The sequence below is a fragment of the Brassica oleracea genome, chromosome C3, assembly GCF_000695525.1.
Source record: "Brassica oleracea var. oleracea cultivar TO1000 chromosome C3, BOL, whole genome shotgun sequence".
NCBI lineage: Eukaryota > Viridiplantae > Streptophyta > Magnoliopsida > Brassicales > Brassicaceae > Brassica > Brassica oleracea.
The window spans coordinates 59,175,060-59,193,411 of record NC_027750.1 but is presented as its reverse complement, the minus strand read 5'-3'; the positions used below and the strand labels follow the sequence as shown (position 1 = coordinate 59,193,411).

The 18,352-nt window shown below is 34.8% G+C and overlaps 2 protein-coding genes and 1 pseudogene across 2 annotated transcripts; all 3 read left to right on the top strand.

Annotated features, from left to right (window-relative positions):
• The window catches only part of LOC106331091, a 6,650-nt pseudogene extending 5,329 nt beyond the window's left edge, over window positions 1–1,321 (top strand).
• A 6,528-nt stretch (window positions 1,322–7,849) lies between these two features.
• On the top strand, window positions 7,850–8,982 carry LOC106333962 (PI-PLC X-box domain-containing protein DDB_G0293730). Its single transcript, XM_013772343.1, has one exon. The coding sequence runs from the start codon at window positions 7,858–7,860 to the stop codon at window positions 8,980–8,982; it is 1,125 nt and encodes a 374-aa protein (XP_013627797.1). The 5' UTR covers window positions 7,850–7,857.
• Window positions 8,983–12,054: 3,072 nt separating this feature from the next.
• Window positions 12,055–14,492, top strand: LOC106332755. Its single transcript, XM_013771252.1, has one exon. The coding sequence runs from the start codon at window positions 12,178–12,180 to the stop codon at window positions 14,149–14,151; it is 1,974 nt and encodes a 657-aa protein (XP_013626706.1). The 5' UTR covers window positions 12,055–12,177; the 3' UTR covers window positions 14,152–14,492.
• Window positions 14,493–18,352: the final 3,860 nt, after the last annotated feature.

The window sequence follows — 18,352 nt, the reverse complement described above, 5'->3', positions numbered from 1 at the left end:
TTGTGATTGATCAGTTTTAATATTCATCATTCTAGCAGCCAATGACAAATTAGAGAGACCTTCTCTACAACCACTGTAAAGTGGTTGAGTTGCCGTGTTTAACATTTCCTAAAACTTTTTTGCATCTATATTGGGTTCTTCGTCTTCATCATGAGCTACGAATGCATCAGCTACTATATCATGAACCCTATCATAATCTACCATCTCATCCTGATGGTAACTATGTTCATTATGCAAATGATGATCAACTAGTTCTTCCTGAAAATTTCTATTACTACTACTAGCTTCATTCTGATCATAATTATAACCTTCTTCATGTGGAAACCAGATATAGTAATTTGGCGTGAAAGCTCTATTTATTAAATGCTTCCAAACATTTTCACGGTTTGCCAATTTCAAATTGTTGCATTTCCGACAAGGACAGAACATCTTACCACTTTCTTGGGCGAGCGGTGTTGAATCTGCTTGATGCATAAATGTCTCCAGCCCCGCAAGGTATTTTTTCGTCACTCTCCCGTTAGCATCTCTATTCATATACATCCACTTCCGCAACTCGAAAATATTCCCGGAGCCAGCCATTTTTTTTTCTTTCACGTTTTTTTTGTTGGTGTGTTTAAAATGACAAACGTCCGTATTTATAGGAAATTTTCGAATCTGGTAGTTGTAATATTCCTACGAATTTACGACGAAAATTAGTTAGGTGGCCGAAAAAAAACGTGTGACAAACAAAGTTGGTGGATTCAAAATTTCCTTGATAAGTAGACGTAAATTATTTTCTCGTAAAGAACACGCTAATTTTATGTGGAATGTACGAGGAAATACGCTTTCCTCGTAAAAGCCACGTCACTTTACATCGACTTTACGAAGAAACTCTTTCGTCGTTACTTTACGAGGAAATAACGCTGATTTTATTTTTTCGCGTAATTTCCTCGTAAAGTCGACGTAAATTTACGAGAAATGTTTGTCCTCGTTAATTTTCCTCGTTACGCTTGTGTTTTCTTGTAGTGATTGACCAATACGGATCTTCCATGGACGAAGTTTCAAAGCAATATGAACTATTTGAAAGAGCAGCCACCGATATCTTCTAGAAGATTCTTTTACCGGGTTGAGAATACACTTACGCCACAACCAGATAGTCCGGTTCTTTTAATCAAACCCGTGACTGGTCGAATCCGAGAGTACGCTAGGCTCTTCATTTCTAGGTGTATAGCCGAGGGATGTATAGATAAGTTGCAGATTTTTTGCAATGGATTTCATCAATGAGGATTTCGTTGATTCCTGCATTGGGCTTACATACGCCAGAATCATTGGAAGAGTTTGACGATGTATACTACCCTGGACGATGGTTGATGATCTCTACATGTGTAAATATGCTTTTTTCGTTAGCAAAATAAAAAAATAAAAAAATGCTCTTTTTAGAGGTAATTTGTTGAAAAACCATAGAAAACAATGAAATTAACAAAATACCAAAAACAGTAAAAGAGTCGAAGTAGTTGTGGATAAGATGTAATCGAAATGACCATAAGACCCTTTTTCCCTCATGACTCGGCTTTTTCAGTTTAGTGTGTATGACTGTAACTGACAAAATATATTTAGTTTGATATTGAAAAGATTTGTAAAGATATTTCTCTCTTATTGTCGTTCTTCTTCTTTTTCCTTCTTCTTTAAATATTTTTTTTTCCAAATGAATCTAAACAAAGAAAAAATGCTCTACCGTAATTCATTATTTACATAATCACACTCAATCATCACCATAATCTCAAATAAGATCATGAGTTCTCTCTCCCAAAGTTAATCTTCTTTCTTTCGAAGATTCCTCTACTCATCTGAAGATCAAGACGAGGCCGTCAAATTAGCCGATAGTTAATATAATATTTACACAATTAACAAATAAGTTACTTGCAGTAAACTTGTTCGAATTATGTTTATCACATTTAGGAAGTTAAAATCATAGTTAGGGTGTATGAAATGTACATACACATAATGTTATTTATATTTATTTGTTGGTAATGTCAAACTGTTAGACATCTAATGTAATATATACATGGTTAAAAGATGAGCTAGTTGAAATTAAAACTGCTTTATTAGTAATTTCAAGTTGTTGGAAAGTTAATATAATATTTACACGGTTAACAAATAAATTACACGAGCATAAAACTTGTTAGAACTATATATCACATTTCTCAATATAATTAGAAGTCAAGATCGTAGCTATGCCATATGAAATGAAGATACGTGTAAGGTTTAGGTATATGTATTCATTGGTAAATGATAAATTGTTAGACAACTAATATAATATATACACGAATAAAAAATGAATTACTTGGATTAAAAACAGATTTGTTGGTAATGTTGATTATTAGACCGTTAATATAATATTTACACGGTTAACAAATAAATTACATGAGCATAAAACTTATTAGAATTATATATATCACATTTCTCAATACAATTAGAAGTCAAGATCATAGCTATGCCATATGAAATGAAGATACGAATAATGTTTAAGTATATGTATTTATTGGTAATGTCAAATTGTTTGACAGCTAATATAATATATACACGTATAAAAAATGAGTTAATTGAGATTAAAAACAGATTTGTTGATATTGTTGATTGTTACGCAGTTAATATAATATTTATACGGTTAACAAATAAGCTCTTCCATTTGGTTATCTTGGAATTCTCTAGTACTCATCTCAGATTTTAGCTGGTTTACTTTATCACAAACTCCAGCTTTTTCTGTCATTAAAGTGTTGTATCTCAGCTTGTTTTCGAAATCTTTGTTCGACGCGTCGATATGGGCATCTCGCGTGGCTAAGTCTGTTTTTAGTGGAAAGATCTCAACTTCAAACATAACCACTTTACTCTTCATCTCAGTTTTCTCTGTATCATAATTCTTAACCTCTTTAATCTTCATCAATTCTACATAAATCATTTTGTTTATCAGCAAACTCATGGCCATCCATTGTCCATGGTGAGACCAGACGATTGTTAAAAGATGAATAAAAAACCTTTTCTTCAGAGTTTCTGGGAAAAAAGAATCAAAATCATGTTTCAATAAGATCATAAGAGCCTCTACCAAAGCTGAGCAATAATCAAGTTTTCTTCTTTATTACAACTACAAACAGAAGTGTCGGAGCTATCTGGTTTTTTTAGAGCACCATAATGATAGAGAAAAAAAAAAAACTAATCAAAGATTCAATATTTACATCCACACAGGAAACAATATTGGAAAAATGAAATCTTTCATTGATAAATGGATTTATAAGTTAAGGTAAAGAAGAAAAAACAAGCAGAAAAAAACAAAAATAGAACAAGGTGGCGCTTGTATGAGTAAATCAAATCTTATCAGATTTCAGTTAAGATTTTGCCTACATGTTTGATAAGAATTCTTTGACATGGCTATAGGGGTAGCCGAGAAAATATGGATTATATGCAGTTTGTAAATAGTGTAAATTGGTATAGGGCTAATAACGCATAAGTTCTTTGGTGTGTGTCATAATTTCTCTTTTTTTTATATGTTTACTCTAGGGCATGTTATGTTCTTTGGACGTGTGAATGTTTACTTTTGTATATATGTTTTTTTTTTCAACCGTGTAAATATATTTTCTTGTAAGTGAGCGTGTAAAGTATATTATAAAGTTTGTAATAGTTTTTTTTTTCTTTTTTTTTGTAAATATACTAAAGAAGCAGGCGACAATCAATTGGCAATCCAAAAGATAAGAACAGTGAGAGATAGAGAGTTCAAGTTGCTAGCAAAATAACAAGAGTGTGTTTTTGCTTTGGTTATTACCTTGTGATCTTTATTTTTGTTCTTGAGAAACATTAGTTATTCCTTTGAGAGTGAATAAAAGATAAGTTTTGGTATCAAGTTTATTCCAAGTTCTATAGTACAAAGTAGGTTTGAATCCTAACAATACCGGATGAAAATGCACTATGCAAAGACAAATGGCATGGAAAGAAAGACAGTTTCCATCCAGCCCACTCTTATAAGGGCTGCTCCGTTAAGAAATGGACTGCTGCGTCCAGTTCTGTTTTTTCTACAGAACCATTCACTGGTCAGAACCGGCCTCGACAATGTTTGGGTTCCAAAACAAAATTATACTTTTGGACCAAAATAAATATGAAACTGAATATTTGAAGTATATATTCATGTTTCATATAATTATATTGTATATTATTTTAGACATTCGGATCGGTTTCTTTAGATATCTTTTCGGATTTTTCGTTTTTTTCGGTTTTTCGGGTTACCCGTTCGGGTTCGGTTAATAACACTTCGGCTTCGAATATATTTTATACCACCTTACAAGACCCAATCGAATATTTTTTACATTTCGGACCGGATACGGATCGGGTTTTTCAGTTTGGGTTCGGTTCGGATTTCGGGTTACGAATATTATGCCCAGACCTACTTTTGGCCAATTATTTATTGAATTTAGTCTTTTTTTTTTAAAGATGAGAGAACAAATTTACAAGTGGGAAAATATAAATAATTCGAAGAAATCAAATCTATTGAATTAGTTATCTCAAAGCCTCTAAAAGAATATTGAAGTATTGATCAATTCGTTTAGTTATGATAATAGAAAATGCTTGACTATAAAAATAGTTTATATACAATACACAAATCAGAAATTTTACTAGGATTTTCTAGAACAAGTACAAGAGTTTCTAAGAGTATTCTAACAAATATTTATTAGAGAAAGTTGGATAATATATATACTTTATATACACATATCGGAAATTTCGCTAAGTATTTGGGAACAAGAACAAAAAATTATTGGAGAGTTGGATTATATATATAGTTTATATACACATATCGGAAATTTTGTTAAGTTTCTAGGAACAAGAACGAAAAAATATTAGAGAGTTGGTTATATATAGTTTATATACACATATCGGAAATTTCACTAAGTTTCTAGGAACAAGAAAAAAAATTAGAGAGTTGAATTATATATATAGTTTATATACACATATCGGAAATTTCGTTAAGTTTCTATAGGAACAAAAACAAAAAAAAATATTAGAGAGTTGGATTATATATATTTTATATACACATATCAGAAATTTCCCTAAGTTTCTAGGAAAAAGAACATAAAATTATTAGAGAGATAAATTATATATATAGTTTATATACACATGATATAAATTTCGCTAAGTTTCTAGGAACAAGAACAAAAAAATATTAGAGGGTTGGATTGTATATAGAGTTTATATACACATATCGGAAATTTTTCTAAGTTTCTAGTGACAAGAACAAAATAATTATTTGAGAGTTGGATTATATATAGTTTATATACACATATCGGAAATTTCGCTAAGTTTCTATGAACAAAAACAAAAAAAAATTAGAGAGTTGGATTATATATATAGTTTATATGCACATATTTATATGCACATATCAGAAATTTTGCTAAGTTTCTAGGAACAAGAAAAAAAAAATATTAGAGAGTTAGATTATGTATATAGTTTATATACACATATCAGAAATTTAGCTAAGTTTCTAGGAACAAGAAAAAAAAAATATTAGAGAGTTGGATTATATATATAGTTTATATACACATATCGGAAATTTCCCTAAATTTCTGGGAACAAGAATAAAAAATTATTAGAGAGTTAGATTATATATATAGTTTATTTTCTCATATCGGTAATTTAACTAAGTTTCTAGGAACAAGAACAAAAAAATATTAGAGAGTTGAATTATATATATATATATATATATATTATATTCACATATCGGAAATTTTGCTCAAAGATTTCGCAAGTGAGCAAAGTTCCTAATCATATCTTACTAAATTGTCTATAGCCCCTGAAAATTTCAGGGTCTTTTGTACTTCTCAACATCCAAAACATCAACTCCTTAAAGATTATGCATTATTCTTTGTTTGTTATCTCTTCACTAGGTGCGAATCCGCACAACTAATGGGAACTAATATATATGCCAATAATTTTTTTATATTAATGTTAATTTTTATTTAAATTTATTAAATTAGATATTTTTTTGAACGGCCTTAAATTAGATATATATATATATATATATATATATATATATATATATTGTACATGAATGTTATAAAGTATATATCTCCAATATTCGTAATGGCAAATTATTTGTTAAATTTTATTTTCTGTTTTATCTTTTATTTAAAGGGTGTAAATTTTGAATCAAAATCTTCTTTAGTAATAATCCAACTATCATTAGTCAACTTGGATTTGAAATCAATCACGTAATCAATCACTTCTTCCAATTGTGGATTGAAAAGAATATCAGTGGTATTAAAAGCATTAGAAACATTCACAACACATAAAACATAAACAAAATAACAATACCCGATAAACATTATACATTATCAACAATTTAGACATTAAATAATATGACGAAAAACAAAAATAATAAATTACAAAACATGTGTTACTCATATAGTATAATGACAAATAAATATGTATTAAGATAAAATCGTTTTAATTTTACTGAACTAAATAGAAAATAAACTTAACTGTGATATTATCTCTACAATTTTTTAATATTTATTTATTTATTATCCCAAATATTTATATTGATAAATTATCATCTAAAGCATTAAAATTGTTTATTAAAAATAATGAATCACCCTAAAATGGATAACATGACAAATCAGAAAATTCAATTCTAAAAAAATAGTATTGATTGATTGATATCAGACGAAAATGTAACATGCAAAGACAATTTGGATGAAAAGAGGGACAGTTTCTGTGTAGCCCAATCTGATCAGAGCTGCTCCGTTTAGCAAAATGGACTGCTGCTTCGAGTTTTGATATTTCTATAGAACCATGCACTGGTCAGAAGCCGACGTCGACAATGTTTGGCTCCTAAACAAATTATTTTTGGCCCAATATTACTTGAATTTTGTTTAAAAAAATAAGCAAATTTATAAGTGGGAAAATTTAATTCGTTTTTTTACGTTGATCAATTCATTCGTTTTTTTTTGTCATCAACGATTTAATCAAGACTAGCTTACCTAAATTGGGGACTCTATGTTTATATGGACAACGTAAAATGACTAACTTCGAACACGAACTTATCCGTCCTTGTATTTTAAATCATGGGTACATACGTAATCTCAAACATATTGAAACTTTCCTTCATTCGTTGTATTTTTTTTTTTGTTCTGAAACTATCTTTACCAATCGAGAACGATATGTAGTAAAAGTCACATGAAATTATCTGAAATTTTCATCATCCAAATGAGAACTTTAAACTTGGGGTGTAAGAGTGAGATGCCAGATCTTGTATTTCTTGTTTCTATCAAACCATCAAAACATTGTAGTGTACTATACCAATTTTGTCATCCAAACATGTCTTTGTCCTTTCAAGATTCATCCGCAAGATTTAGGTGGTGTGCTTTGGTTTCCTCTTCCCTAGTGATTGAGGTTTTCTGTTTATGCAAAGTGCAAAATATCTCTAAGATTTTTGTCGATACGGTTAAAGACCTTATCAATTTCTACTATAATATCGAAGCAAGTAATGATTATCAACATCTAAAACAAGTAGTCCATGTTAGACCAAAACCATTAGAAACAGGAAATCATTAAAATAAGAACAAGAGTTTCTAAGAGCATTCTAACAAAGATTTATTTGAGAAAGTTAGGTTATACATTTATATACACCAACAACTTCATATATTCTATATGGGTTTTAGAAGACCAAAGTTTTTAAGAGTTGGTCAACTTTTAGATAAGCCAATCGTTAGGTTGAGAAGCCAATACAAAGAGGCAACAAAGCAAATTGTCATTTTTTTATAAGACATTCACGCCATTCCATTTTTATTACTGACGACCCAAGACAAAGTTCTTATCTCTCATTTTCTCTCAAACATGGATTTTTTCAAAAATTTGGCAGACTCTTTTGTAAAAGAAGTGGTCGATCCAACGGTATCTTTTGCAGAAGATTCTGCAAGAACTGTTGTAAGAGAAGTGGTAGATCCAACAGTGGCTTTTGTAGAAGATTCTGCAAGAACCGTTGTAAGAGAAGTGATAGATCCGGCCGTAGCGGTCATCGAAACCCAGTTCCAGCGGCCACGAGACGTCACTGAGCAAGAAAAAATCCTAGACAATCTCCTCGCATCCAACGGTTCACGTTTCCCTGGCGACGACTACCATTCCCCCGACCGGAAAAACTGGATGGCCCATCTCTCCGTAGAGAAACTGACTCTTAACAAGATCGTATGGCCAGGGACGCACGACTCAGCCACGAACGGAATCGGGATAGACGTGGTAACTCGTCCCTTGGGTGAGTGCCAAACGCTCTCCATCTACGAGCAGCTAGTTCGTGGAACACGACTCCTCGACGTCCGTGTACAAGAGGATCGCCATATCTGCCACGGGATCTTGGCGTCATACAACGTAGACTTCGTCATCGACGACGTCATCAGATTCTTGTCGGAGACTCACTCGGAGATCATTATCCTAGAGATAAGGACGGAGTACGGACACAAAGACCCTCCGGAGTTTGAAAGTTACTTGACTAACAAGTTAGGTCAATTCTTGATACATCAAGACGATAACTTGTTCAACAAGTCACTATCCGAGATCTTGCCGAAAAGGGTTATTTGCATCTGGAAACCTAGAGAGTCCCCAAGGCCGAGCCGCGGTGGACTTCTCTGGAACTCTGACTATCTAAAAGATAACTGGATCGATACGGATCTTCCATGGACGAAGTTTCAAAGCAATATGAACCATTTGAAAGACCAACCATCGTTATCTTCTAGAAGATTCTTTTACCGGGTTGAGAATACACTTACGCCACAAGCAGATAACGTGGTTGTGTGGGTCAGACCCGTGACTGATCGTATCCGAAGGTGCGCAAGGCTCTTCATCTCTAGGTGTATAGCCGAGGGATGTATAGATAAGTTGCAGATTTTTTCGACGGACTTTATCGATGAGGATTTCTTTGATGCCTGCGTTGGGCTTACATACGCTAGAATCAATGGAAGAATTTGATTATATGTACTAACTGAACGATGGTTGATCTCTCTGATGTAACACGAATATGATTTTTCTTTTCTTGCTTGCCTTTTCTTTTTTTGACATCTCCTTGCTTGCTTGCATGCCTTTTAAATATATTTACTTTTTTTTTGACTGAAAAATATATTTACTTTATGCTTCTTTCGACGTGTAGATGTTTACTTTTTGTATATTCGGTACAACATCTATAAATTAATACTCAGTAAATTAATAATCTTTATAAATTAATAAATTTCGTTGTCCCAATTTGGACCGATGTAAAATATGACACAAATCGATAAAATAATAAGATAATAATATTTTTAAAACTTCCATGTAAATATATAGTCCCATTAAAATCAGAAATTAATAATCTATCTATATATATATTTTATATAAGTACAAACTAAACATTATATTGTTGGTTTTATAATCACAATGAAAATACTTCTATTTTTCTTAATATATTAATATATTTTGATAATATTTAGTAAAATTATATCGAAAACCACATAACAATTCTATGAAACATAAAAATATACACCAAATAAGATAATAAAATAATATGAAAGTAAAATTTATAAAATTTGAATAATTTATATAAGGTAAAATCAAATATTTTCTTATTTTATTAATAAAAATATTAAAAAATAGAAAAAAAACTAAAAAAAGAAACTTTTTTAAATTAATATCTCTATAAATTAATAAAATTTTAAAGTCCCAACATTATTAATTTATAGAGGTTCTACAGTATATTTTTATATCCATGTAAACATATTTCTTTGTCAGGGAACGTGTAAATTATATAGTATGAAATATGTAATGAATTGTATTAATCTTTTTGGTAAATACACAACGATATAAGTTGCAAAAAAAAAAAAAAAATACACAACGATATTTTACCACCAAAAAAATACAACGACATATGTAGTGTTACAACTTACAAGTTACAAGAGACTGAAATGAATTAATATCAAGAAACATATACAATAAAAACTCTATAAACTAATAATGTTGGGACTATGGTATTTTATTAATTTATATAGTTATTAATTTACAAAAAGTTTACATTTTTAGATTTTTTTCTCTATTTCTGAATATTTTTATTTATAAAATACAAAAATAATTGATTTTACTGTATATACATTAATTAAATTTTAGAAATTAGACTTTCATATTGTTTTACTATATTATTTGGTGTATATTTTTATGTTTCATAGAATTCAAATGTGGTTTTCGATATAATTTTACTAAATATTATCAAAATATATTGAAATTTTAAGAAAAATAGAAATAATTTTATTGTGAATATACGACCAACAATATAATATTTAGTTTGTATTTATTTAAAATGTATATATAGATAGATTTTTAATTTATGATTTTAATGGGACCATAGATTTACATAGAACTTTCTAAAAATTATTATCTTATTATTTTATCGATTTGTGTCATATTTTAAACCGATCCAACTTGGAACTGGATCAATTTATTAGTTTATAGTGTTTATTAATTTATCGAGTATTAATTTATAGAGTTTCTACTATTCTACGTCGGATGTCATAAATTACACATATTATAACCCTCTGAACATATTTCACTGATATTAATCTTGTAAACCATTTGAAAAGTACCTCATGAGTCATGAATCATGATTCTTGTAAATAATTCTAACAGTACGGCATTTAGGGGACCATATCATAACGTAAATGCATTCAGTTTAATTCTGAAGTGTTTGCTAATATAATTTATGATTCGCGTTGCATGCTGATTGTAGAATTGAGCTAGCATACGATTAGATTGTTAATTGTCGAAGACGTAAAAAAAACTTTCTGAATAATTTAGATGAAACACTAGACTAACCTATTTCTGTACATGCCTTTAACCATTTAAGTTTTATACAAATTTACAAAATTTAAAAATAGGAAAAAAGGATACGTTTATTAAAGAGGGACAAAGTCGTGTCCTTGACTGTGTTATGCTACACCATAGTTTGCTTGCATCCAAACGTACCAAGAATCATGACTCATCAATAAACTCTTCGCAGTTATACCCAATGCATTTATGTAATGACCCACCACACGTCGTGCCAACTTGGAAAGAACGGAACGTTACACATATGAATGTGTGGCCTTGGTTACAGGACGTTGGACACTACTGGTCTTACTTTTAGTATCCATAATAATCAAATCTTAGTACAGATGGACTTATAGAATAATTGAAACATTTTTTTCTTAATTTATACGAAAAGTATCAAAACACTCTTAATATGAACGTATAGACTTATATATGTTTGCATTGAAACATGGTCAATTAGTGTTGAGAGACAAAGTTATGTTTGTACTTAGTTCTTTTTTTGTTTTAAGTTTGTACTTGTTCCTCCAGCTCTTATCGAATATTTTGGTTTTGTCCACGCTTGTATTAAGCGGTTCAAACACCATACTCTATTTATCAGTGTTTTTAAAACCGGATCGGAAGCTGAACCGGATAATTTTTGGGCCACGGTTCAATATGGTTCGACCGGGTCAAACCTGGTTCAATAATCTGGGTTAATATATTTCTAGTGTATAAATTTAAAAGTAATGTTAGTAAATATGATACATAATTAAAATATAAATGAATTTAAAACATAAACATTGTAAATATAAACTAGTTTTATGTTTATATGAATGTTTTAGAGATTTTTGATAGTTTTAAATGGTTTTTATCAGTTTAATAACTCTGAAATCCAATCTGTGTACGTGACGGTTCATGGTCGAACCAATTATTAGACTCAACCCGGCTATGTATCCGGTTCATGGTCGAACCTGGTTCAACCATCCGGTCGGTCTGGTTTTAAAAACACTGATATTTATGTTACGTCTAATTTATCATAACCTCAAATACCATACCTCAAATATTCATATTTTATCAAAAACATATAAAAACTTTACCATACTATATGACTAAACTATATATTACGCATTACGTATTACGTACTCTTATTCCATAATTTCAGTCAGCATTGGACCGTTATATATAACCTCTAGCCAAGCTCAACGTCTAATTTTAGAAGCTTTCCTTCTTCCTTGTAAATCTCGGAGAAATTAACGTTTCACCTATATTTCATTTCTCTCTTCCTCTCTCCGCCGTCGTCTCCGGCCATAAACGCCACCAACATCAACGTCATATTACCTATCTTGATTGGTTCTCATGGCTGATATCGTGAAACAGATTTTAGTGAGACCTATTCAATTAGCGGATCAGATAACCAAAGCAGCCGACGAGGCTTACTCCTTCCGACAAGAATGTCTAGAGGTCAAAGCCAAGACCGAAAAGCTAGCCGGTCTCCTCCGTCAAGCGGCGCGTGCAAGCAACGACCTCTACGAACGTCCCACGCGCCGCATCATCGACGACACGGAGCAAGTCCTCTTCAAAGCCATAGCTCTCGTCGAGAAATGCCGCGCCACGGGGCTGATGAAACGCCTCTTCACCATCATCCCCGCTGCCGCGTTTAGAAAGATCACGATGCAGTTAGAGAATTCGCTCGGAGACGTCTCTTGGCTCCTCCGCGTCTCCGCCTCGGGGGACGACCGTGACGACGAGTACTTAGGTGGTCTCCCTCCTATCGCTGCAAACGAACCTATCCTCTGTTTGATATGGGAGCAAGTCGCTATCCTCTTCACAGGCTCCCTCGACGACCGTTCCGACGCGGCGGCTTCCCTCGTGTCGCTCGCACGTGACAATGATCGATACGGGAGGTTGATTATTGAAGAAGGTGGGGTGCCTCCGTTGTTGAAACTTGCTAAAGAAGGGAAACTTGAAGGGCAAGAAAACGCGGCTCGGGCCATTGGTTTATTAGGGCGAGACCCTGAGAGCGTCGAGCAGATCGTTAACTCAGGTGTGTGTCAAGTCTTTGCGAAGATTCTCAAAGAAGGTCATATGAAGGTTCAGACCGTTGTTGCATGGGCTGTGTCGGAACTAGCATCTAATCATCCCAAATGTCAAGACCATTTCGCTCAGAACAACATCATACGCTTCCTCGTGAGCCATCTCGCTTTCGAGACGGTTCAGGAGCATAGCAAATACGCTATCGTGAGTAACAAGCAAAGTTTGTCTTCGATCCACACGGTTGTGATGGCTAGCAACACGAGCCCGAGTGATAAGAACCACGACCAGGACGAGACAAACAGCAATATTTCACATCCTATGAGTAACCAAACACCGAGCCAGATGCACAGTTTGGTTGCAAACACGTTTGCAATAAAGGGTTCGGGTTCGGGTTCGGGTTCGGTTACTAATAAGAATCAGACGAAACAAAGTAATCAACAACACCAGCATCATACAAAAGGTGGTCCAACTCCAAGAGGGAACAATCCAACACATGTTTCTTTGATGGGGACAAGCATTAAAGGAAGAGAGTATGAGGATCCAGAAACTAAAGCTCAGATGAAAGCAATGGCCGCAAGAGCATTATGGCAACTCTCAAGAGAGAATCTCCAAATATGTAGAAGCATAACAGAGTCAAGAGCGTTACTCTGTTTCGCGGTTCTGTTAGAGAAAGGAGACGATGAAGTCAAGTCATATTCTGCATTAGCAATGATGGAGATCACTGATGTTGCTGAGCAATATTCGGAGCTAAGACGCTCAGCCTTCAAACCAACCTCTCCTGCTGCTAAAGCTGTGGTTGAACAGCTACTAAAAGTGATCGAAAACGAAGTACCGGACCTTCTAATCCCGTGTGTCAAATCGATAGGTAGTCTCTCAAGAACGTTCCGTGCAGCGGAGACAAGAATCATTGCACCACTTGTGAAGCTTCTTGATGAAAGAGAAGCTGAGGTTGCAATGGAAGCAGCCGTGGCGCTTATCAAGTTCGCATGTACTGAGAATTTCTTGAGCGATAACCACTCTAAGGCCATCATAGCAGCAGGAGGTGCAAAGCATTTGATTCAGCTGGTGTACTTTGGAGAACAGATGGTTCAAGCCCCGGCTTTGGTACTACTATGTTACATCGCATTGAATGTACCTGACAGTGAGACTCTAGCGCAAGAAGAGGTTCTTGTTGTGCTTGAATGGTCAACAAAGCAATCTCATTTGGTTGAAGCACCGACGATTGATGAGATTTTGCCAGAAGCAAAGAGTAGATTGGAGCTTTATCAATCTAGAGGGTCAAGAGGATTTCATTGATGAGCTTCACTCTCTAGTATGAACATTCTCTTTTTGTTTTCTTCTTTGATGTGTTCTATTTGTCTTCTCCAATGTTTGATGATACTCTTTGTATATACATTGGTGATGCTCATAGACATTGTTTTAAGTGTATAGAATGTGTTGTAAGTCAAAACTATATATTTATTTTAGGTTATTATATATAGGATAGTCTCACGTGTTATGTGGATTTCAATTTTGTCAGGCTAATTTCATAGTATTTTGTTTGTAAATACATGGTTTATGACCTTTCTGCCATTGTTGAAGAGTGTCTAGCCTTTTTGGTTGCACATGTTCTGACCTCTGTATAGGCATTTCAAAGCTTGTCTACAAGTCAGACTGTCAAGAACTCATTCACCTTTTTCAGAGAATAGGTCAAATGATGTTCACCGGATCTATTCGCTATTCTATATCTTGGTTGTTGATGATTTGTATCTTCATCTTGTATTTCATTTGGCATGTTATATGGCTCTTGTGGTGGCTGGTTATGCCTCTAATGGAGTTTGTGTTGGAAACATTAGCAGATAATAATTTTTTTTGAGAGGTTGAGATGGAATGTAGACGGTTAGTGTTTAAGATAACCTTCTTATTTTAGGAAAGAAATTTTCACTAAGGCTTATGTTTGGAGATTTCTTAAAGACTCTTAGAACTCTTTATGAAATGTTTTCTCTCTATTGTTTTGCTTGATTCTTGGATGATGATACAAGTGAGCTCTACACTCCTATTTATACTAGTGGAAGAGTAACTACAAGCTAATTCTAGACACTTTCTCCATCTTCTACACACTTCTTCATCCTTCTCCATTTTCTCTCTAGATATTTCTTCTTCTTTGGCTTCTTGGTTATAGGTTGATTAGTGATTAATGTTGGGCTAATGAGGGAAAACCCAACAAATATCCTCCTTCCCGATTTAGCCCGAAACAGTCGTCATGCCCATGTCTTTGCAGCAATCTTCAAACTTCTTGATCGGTAATACTTTGGTCATAAAGTCTGACCAATTTTCGTCGGTGTGTACCTTTGTGAGATGTATGAGCTTCTCTTCAAGAACTTCTCGTATCCAATGATGCCGAATGTCGATGTGCTTCGAGCGAGAGTGAAATGTTGGATTCTTTGCTAGGTGAATAGCACTTTGGTTGTCACATAGCATGTTGTACTTGTCTTGCTTTACTCTCAACTCAAGCAAGAAGTTCTTCATCCATAGCATCTCCTTGCATGTTTCCGTTGCTGCGATGTACTCCGCTTCCGTGGTGGATAAGGCAACACACTTTTGTAGCTTCGATTGCCAAGAAACAGTTCCCCCTGAAAGGTAGTCACAAATCCTGATGTTGATTTCCTTGAATCTTTATCACCAGCCCAATCTGCATCGGTGTAACCGTTCAGCTCCAATTTTCCATTGCCAAAACATAGACACTTCTTCGTTGTGCCTCGTAGATAGCGTAGGATCCACTTAACTGCTTTCCAATGCTCCTTTCCTGGATTCGCTAGAAAGCGACTCACAACTCCTACTGCATAGGCAATGTCCGGTCTGGTGCACACCATAGCATACATGAGACTACCCACTGCTGATGCATATGGGGTAATCTTCATTTCCTCTTTTTCCTTCTCACTTATGCTCCGAACATAACTTGAAATGTCCACCAAGTGGAGTGTTCACTGGCTTTGCCTTATTCATGTTGAATCTCTCCAACACCCTTTCAACATATCGTTCTTGGGATAACCACAAAAGCTTCTTTGGTCTATCCCGAGTGATTTTCATTCCAAGAATCTGTCTCGCTTGCCCCAGATCTTTCATCACAAAACACCTTCCCAAATCTTTCTTCAATGTGGCTATCTTGTTGCGATCTTGGCCCACAATTAACATATCGTCAACATAGAGCAACAATATGAGAAAGTCGCCGCTTTCGTACCTCTTTATAAAAACGCAATGATCGTTCTTGGTTTTCTTGAAGTTGTGATCCACCATGAAGGAGTCAAACTTCTTATACCATTGTCTTGGGGCTTGCTTGAGACCGTAAAGACTCTTCTTTAATCGGCACACCAAGTCTTCTTTTCCTGGAACCTTGAATCCTTCAGGTTGCTCCATATAGATCTCCTCCTCGAGTTCACCATGTAGAAAGGCCGTCTTGACATCGAGTTGTTCAATCTCCAAGTCTAGAACTGCTGCTAGACCAAGAACCACTCGGATAGAGGACATCTTCACCACTGGAGAGAATATTTCTTCAAAATCTATGCCTTTCTTTTGGTTGAATCCTTTCACAACCAATCGAGCTTTGTATCTTGGATTTGAGTTTCTCTCCTCATGCTTTAACCTGTACACACACTTGTTCTTCAAGGCTCTCTTTCCTTTTGGTAGCTTCATCAGCTCATAAGTGTGATTATCATGCAAGGATTGCATTTCTTCTTGCATAGCTTCAACCCACTCATCTCTATGAGTGTCTCCTATGGCCTCCTCATAGCTTTGAGGCTCCCCCTCATCTGTATGATTAACATACTCATCTCGATAATATCGTACAGATGGTCTTCTCTCTCTTCCAGACCTACTTGGCTCATGTTCTTCCTCTGGCTCCAATTGACCTTCTTCTTCACCTTCATCACCATTCGGATCCATGATAGGATCCCCTTCGCCCTCATCTCCAATCACTTGTTCATGATCTTGAGGCTTATGAGAATCTTCATTTCTTACAACCCTTAGCTTTGGTTTCTTTCATTTGTTGATGTCTTCGATTGTTTGATCTTCGAAGAAAACAACATCTCTGCTTCAAATAATTTTTCTGTTAACCGGATCCCAAAGCCGATAGCCGAAATCATCTCTTGGTGACCCAAGATAGATGCACTCTTTAGTCTTGGAGTCTAGCTTGGCTCGTTCATCCTTAGGTATATGAACAAACACTCTGCAACCGAACACCTTAAAAATGGTTGTAAGAGACCTTCTTACCCGACCAAACTTCCTCCGGGACATCGCCTTCCAAAGGAACTGATGGTGTAAGATTTATGACATCCACTGCAGTCTTTCTTGCTTCTCCCCAAAATGTCTTGGGTAGTTTAGCATGAGAGAGCATGCACCGAACTCTTTCTGTGATCGTTCGATTCATTCTTTCTGCTAGCCCGTTCAGTTGTGGCGTCTTTGGTGGTATCTTCTCCATCGTGATTCCATGAGCTTTGCAAAACACTTCAAAGGGACCTCGGTACTCTCCACCATTGTCAGATCGAACACACTTGACTTTTTGACCCGTACTTCGCTCTGCTTGGGCTACAAATTTCCTTGAAAGCATCAAGAACTTGAGCTTTTGACTTCAAAAGGTATACCCATACCTTCCTTGAATGGTCATCAATAAAGGTGACGAAATATGATGCCCCTCCATTGGATTTCTCGGACATGGAGCATACGTCAGTATGCACAAGATCAAGAATATGCTTTCTTCTCATAGGCGTAGATGATCTTCGGAAAGCGACCCTATGTTTTTTCTGGTTAAGCAATCATGACATGGTGAGAGAGAAATACCTTTCATATCAGGAAGAAGTTTCTTGCTAGAAAGTATACTTAAACCTTTCTCACTCATATGCCCGAGTCTTCGGTGCCATATATCGATGTCATCACTTGCAACGTTTACTTCTTCCTTGCAAAGCTTGGCTTGTGTTACATATAAAGAGCCTTCTTTTCTTCCTCGAGCCATGATCAAACTTCCTTTGGTTAACTTCCATTTGCCACCACCAAAATGACTGTCCAAGCCGACATCATCGAGCTTTCCGGTTGATATGAGATTGAGTCGCATGTCGGGAACATGTCTCACATCCTTGAGAACTATCTTACATCCAGTGTTTGATGTAAGAATAACATCCCCCTTTCCAATGATCTTGCTTCTTCCTTGATTTCCCATTTGAACATTACCAAAGTCACCACTTTGATAGGTTGTGAAGAAGCTTCCATGAGGGGTGACGTGAAAAGAAGCACCAGAATCAACGATCCATGAGCTATCATCAGAGCTAAGATTACATTCTCCAACGAGATATAATTCTTCGCTCTGGTCTTCCACAATGGTGGTAGTCTTTTCTTCATGCTTCTTTGTAGGATTGAACCGGTCTGGTTTGATATTACCAGCTTGTTTGTCTTTCTTGAAAAACCGACATTCCGACTTCATGTGACCCTGTTTGCCACAGTAATAGCAAGTAACTCTCGGACGTGA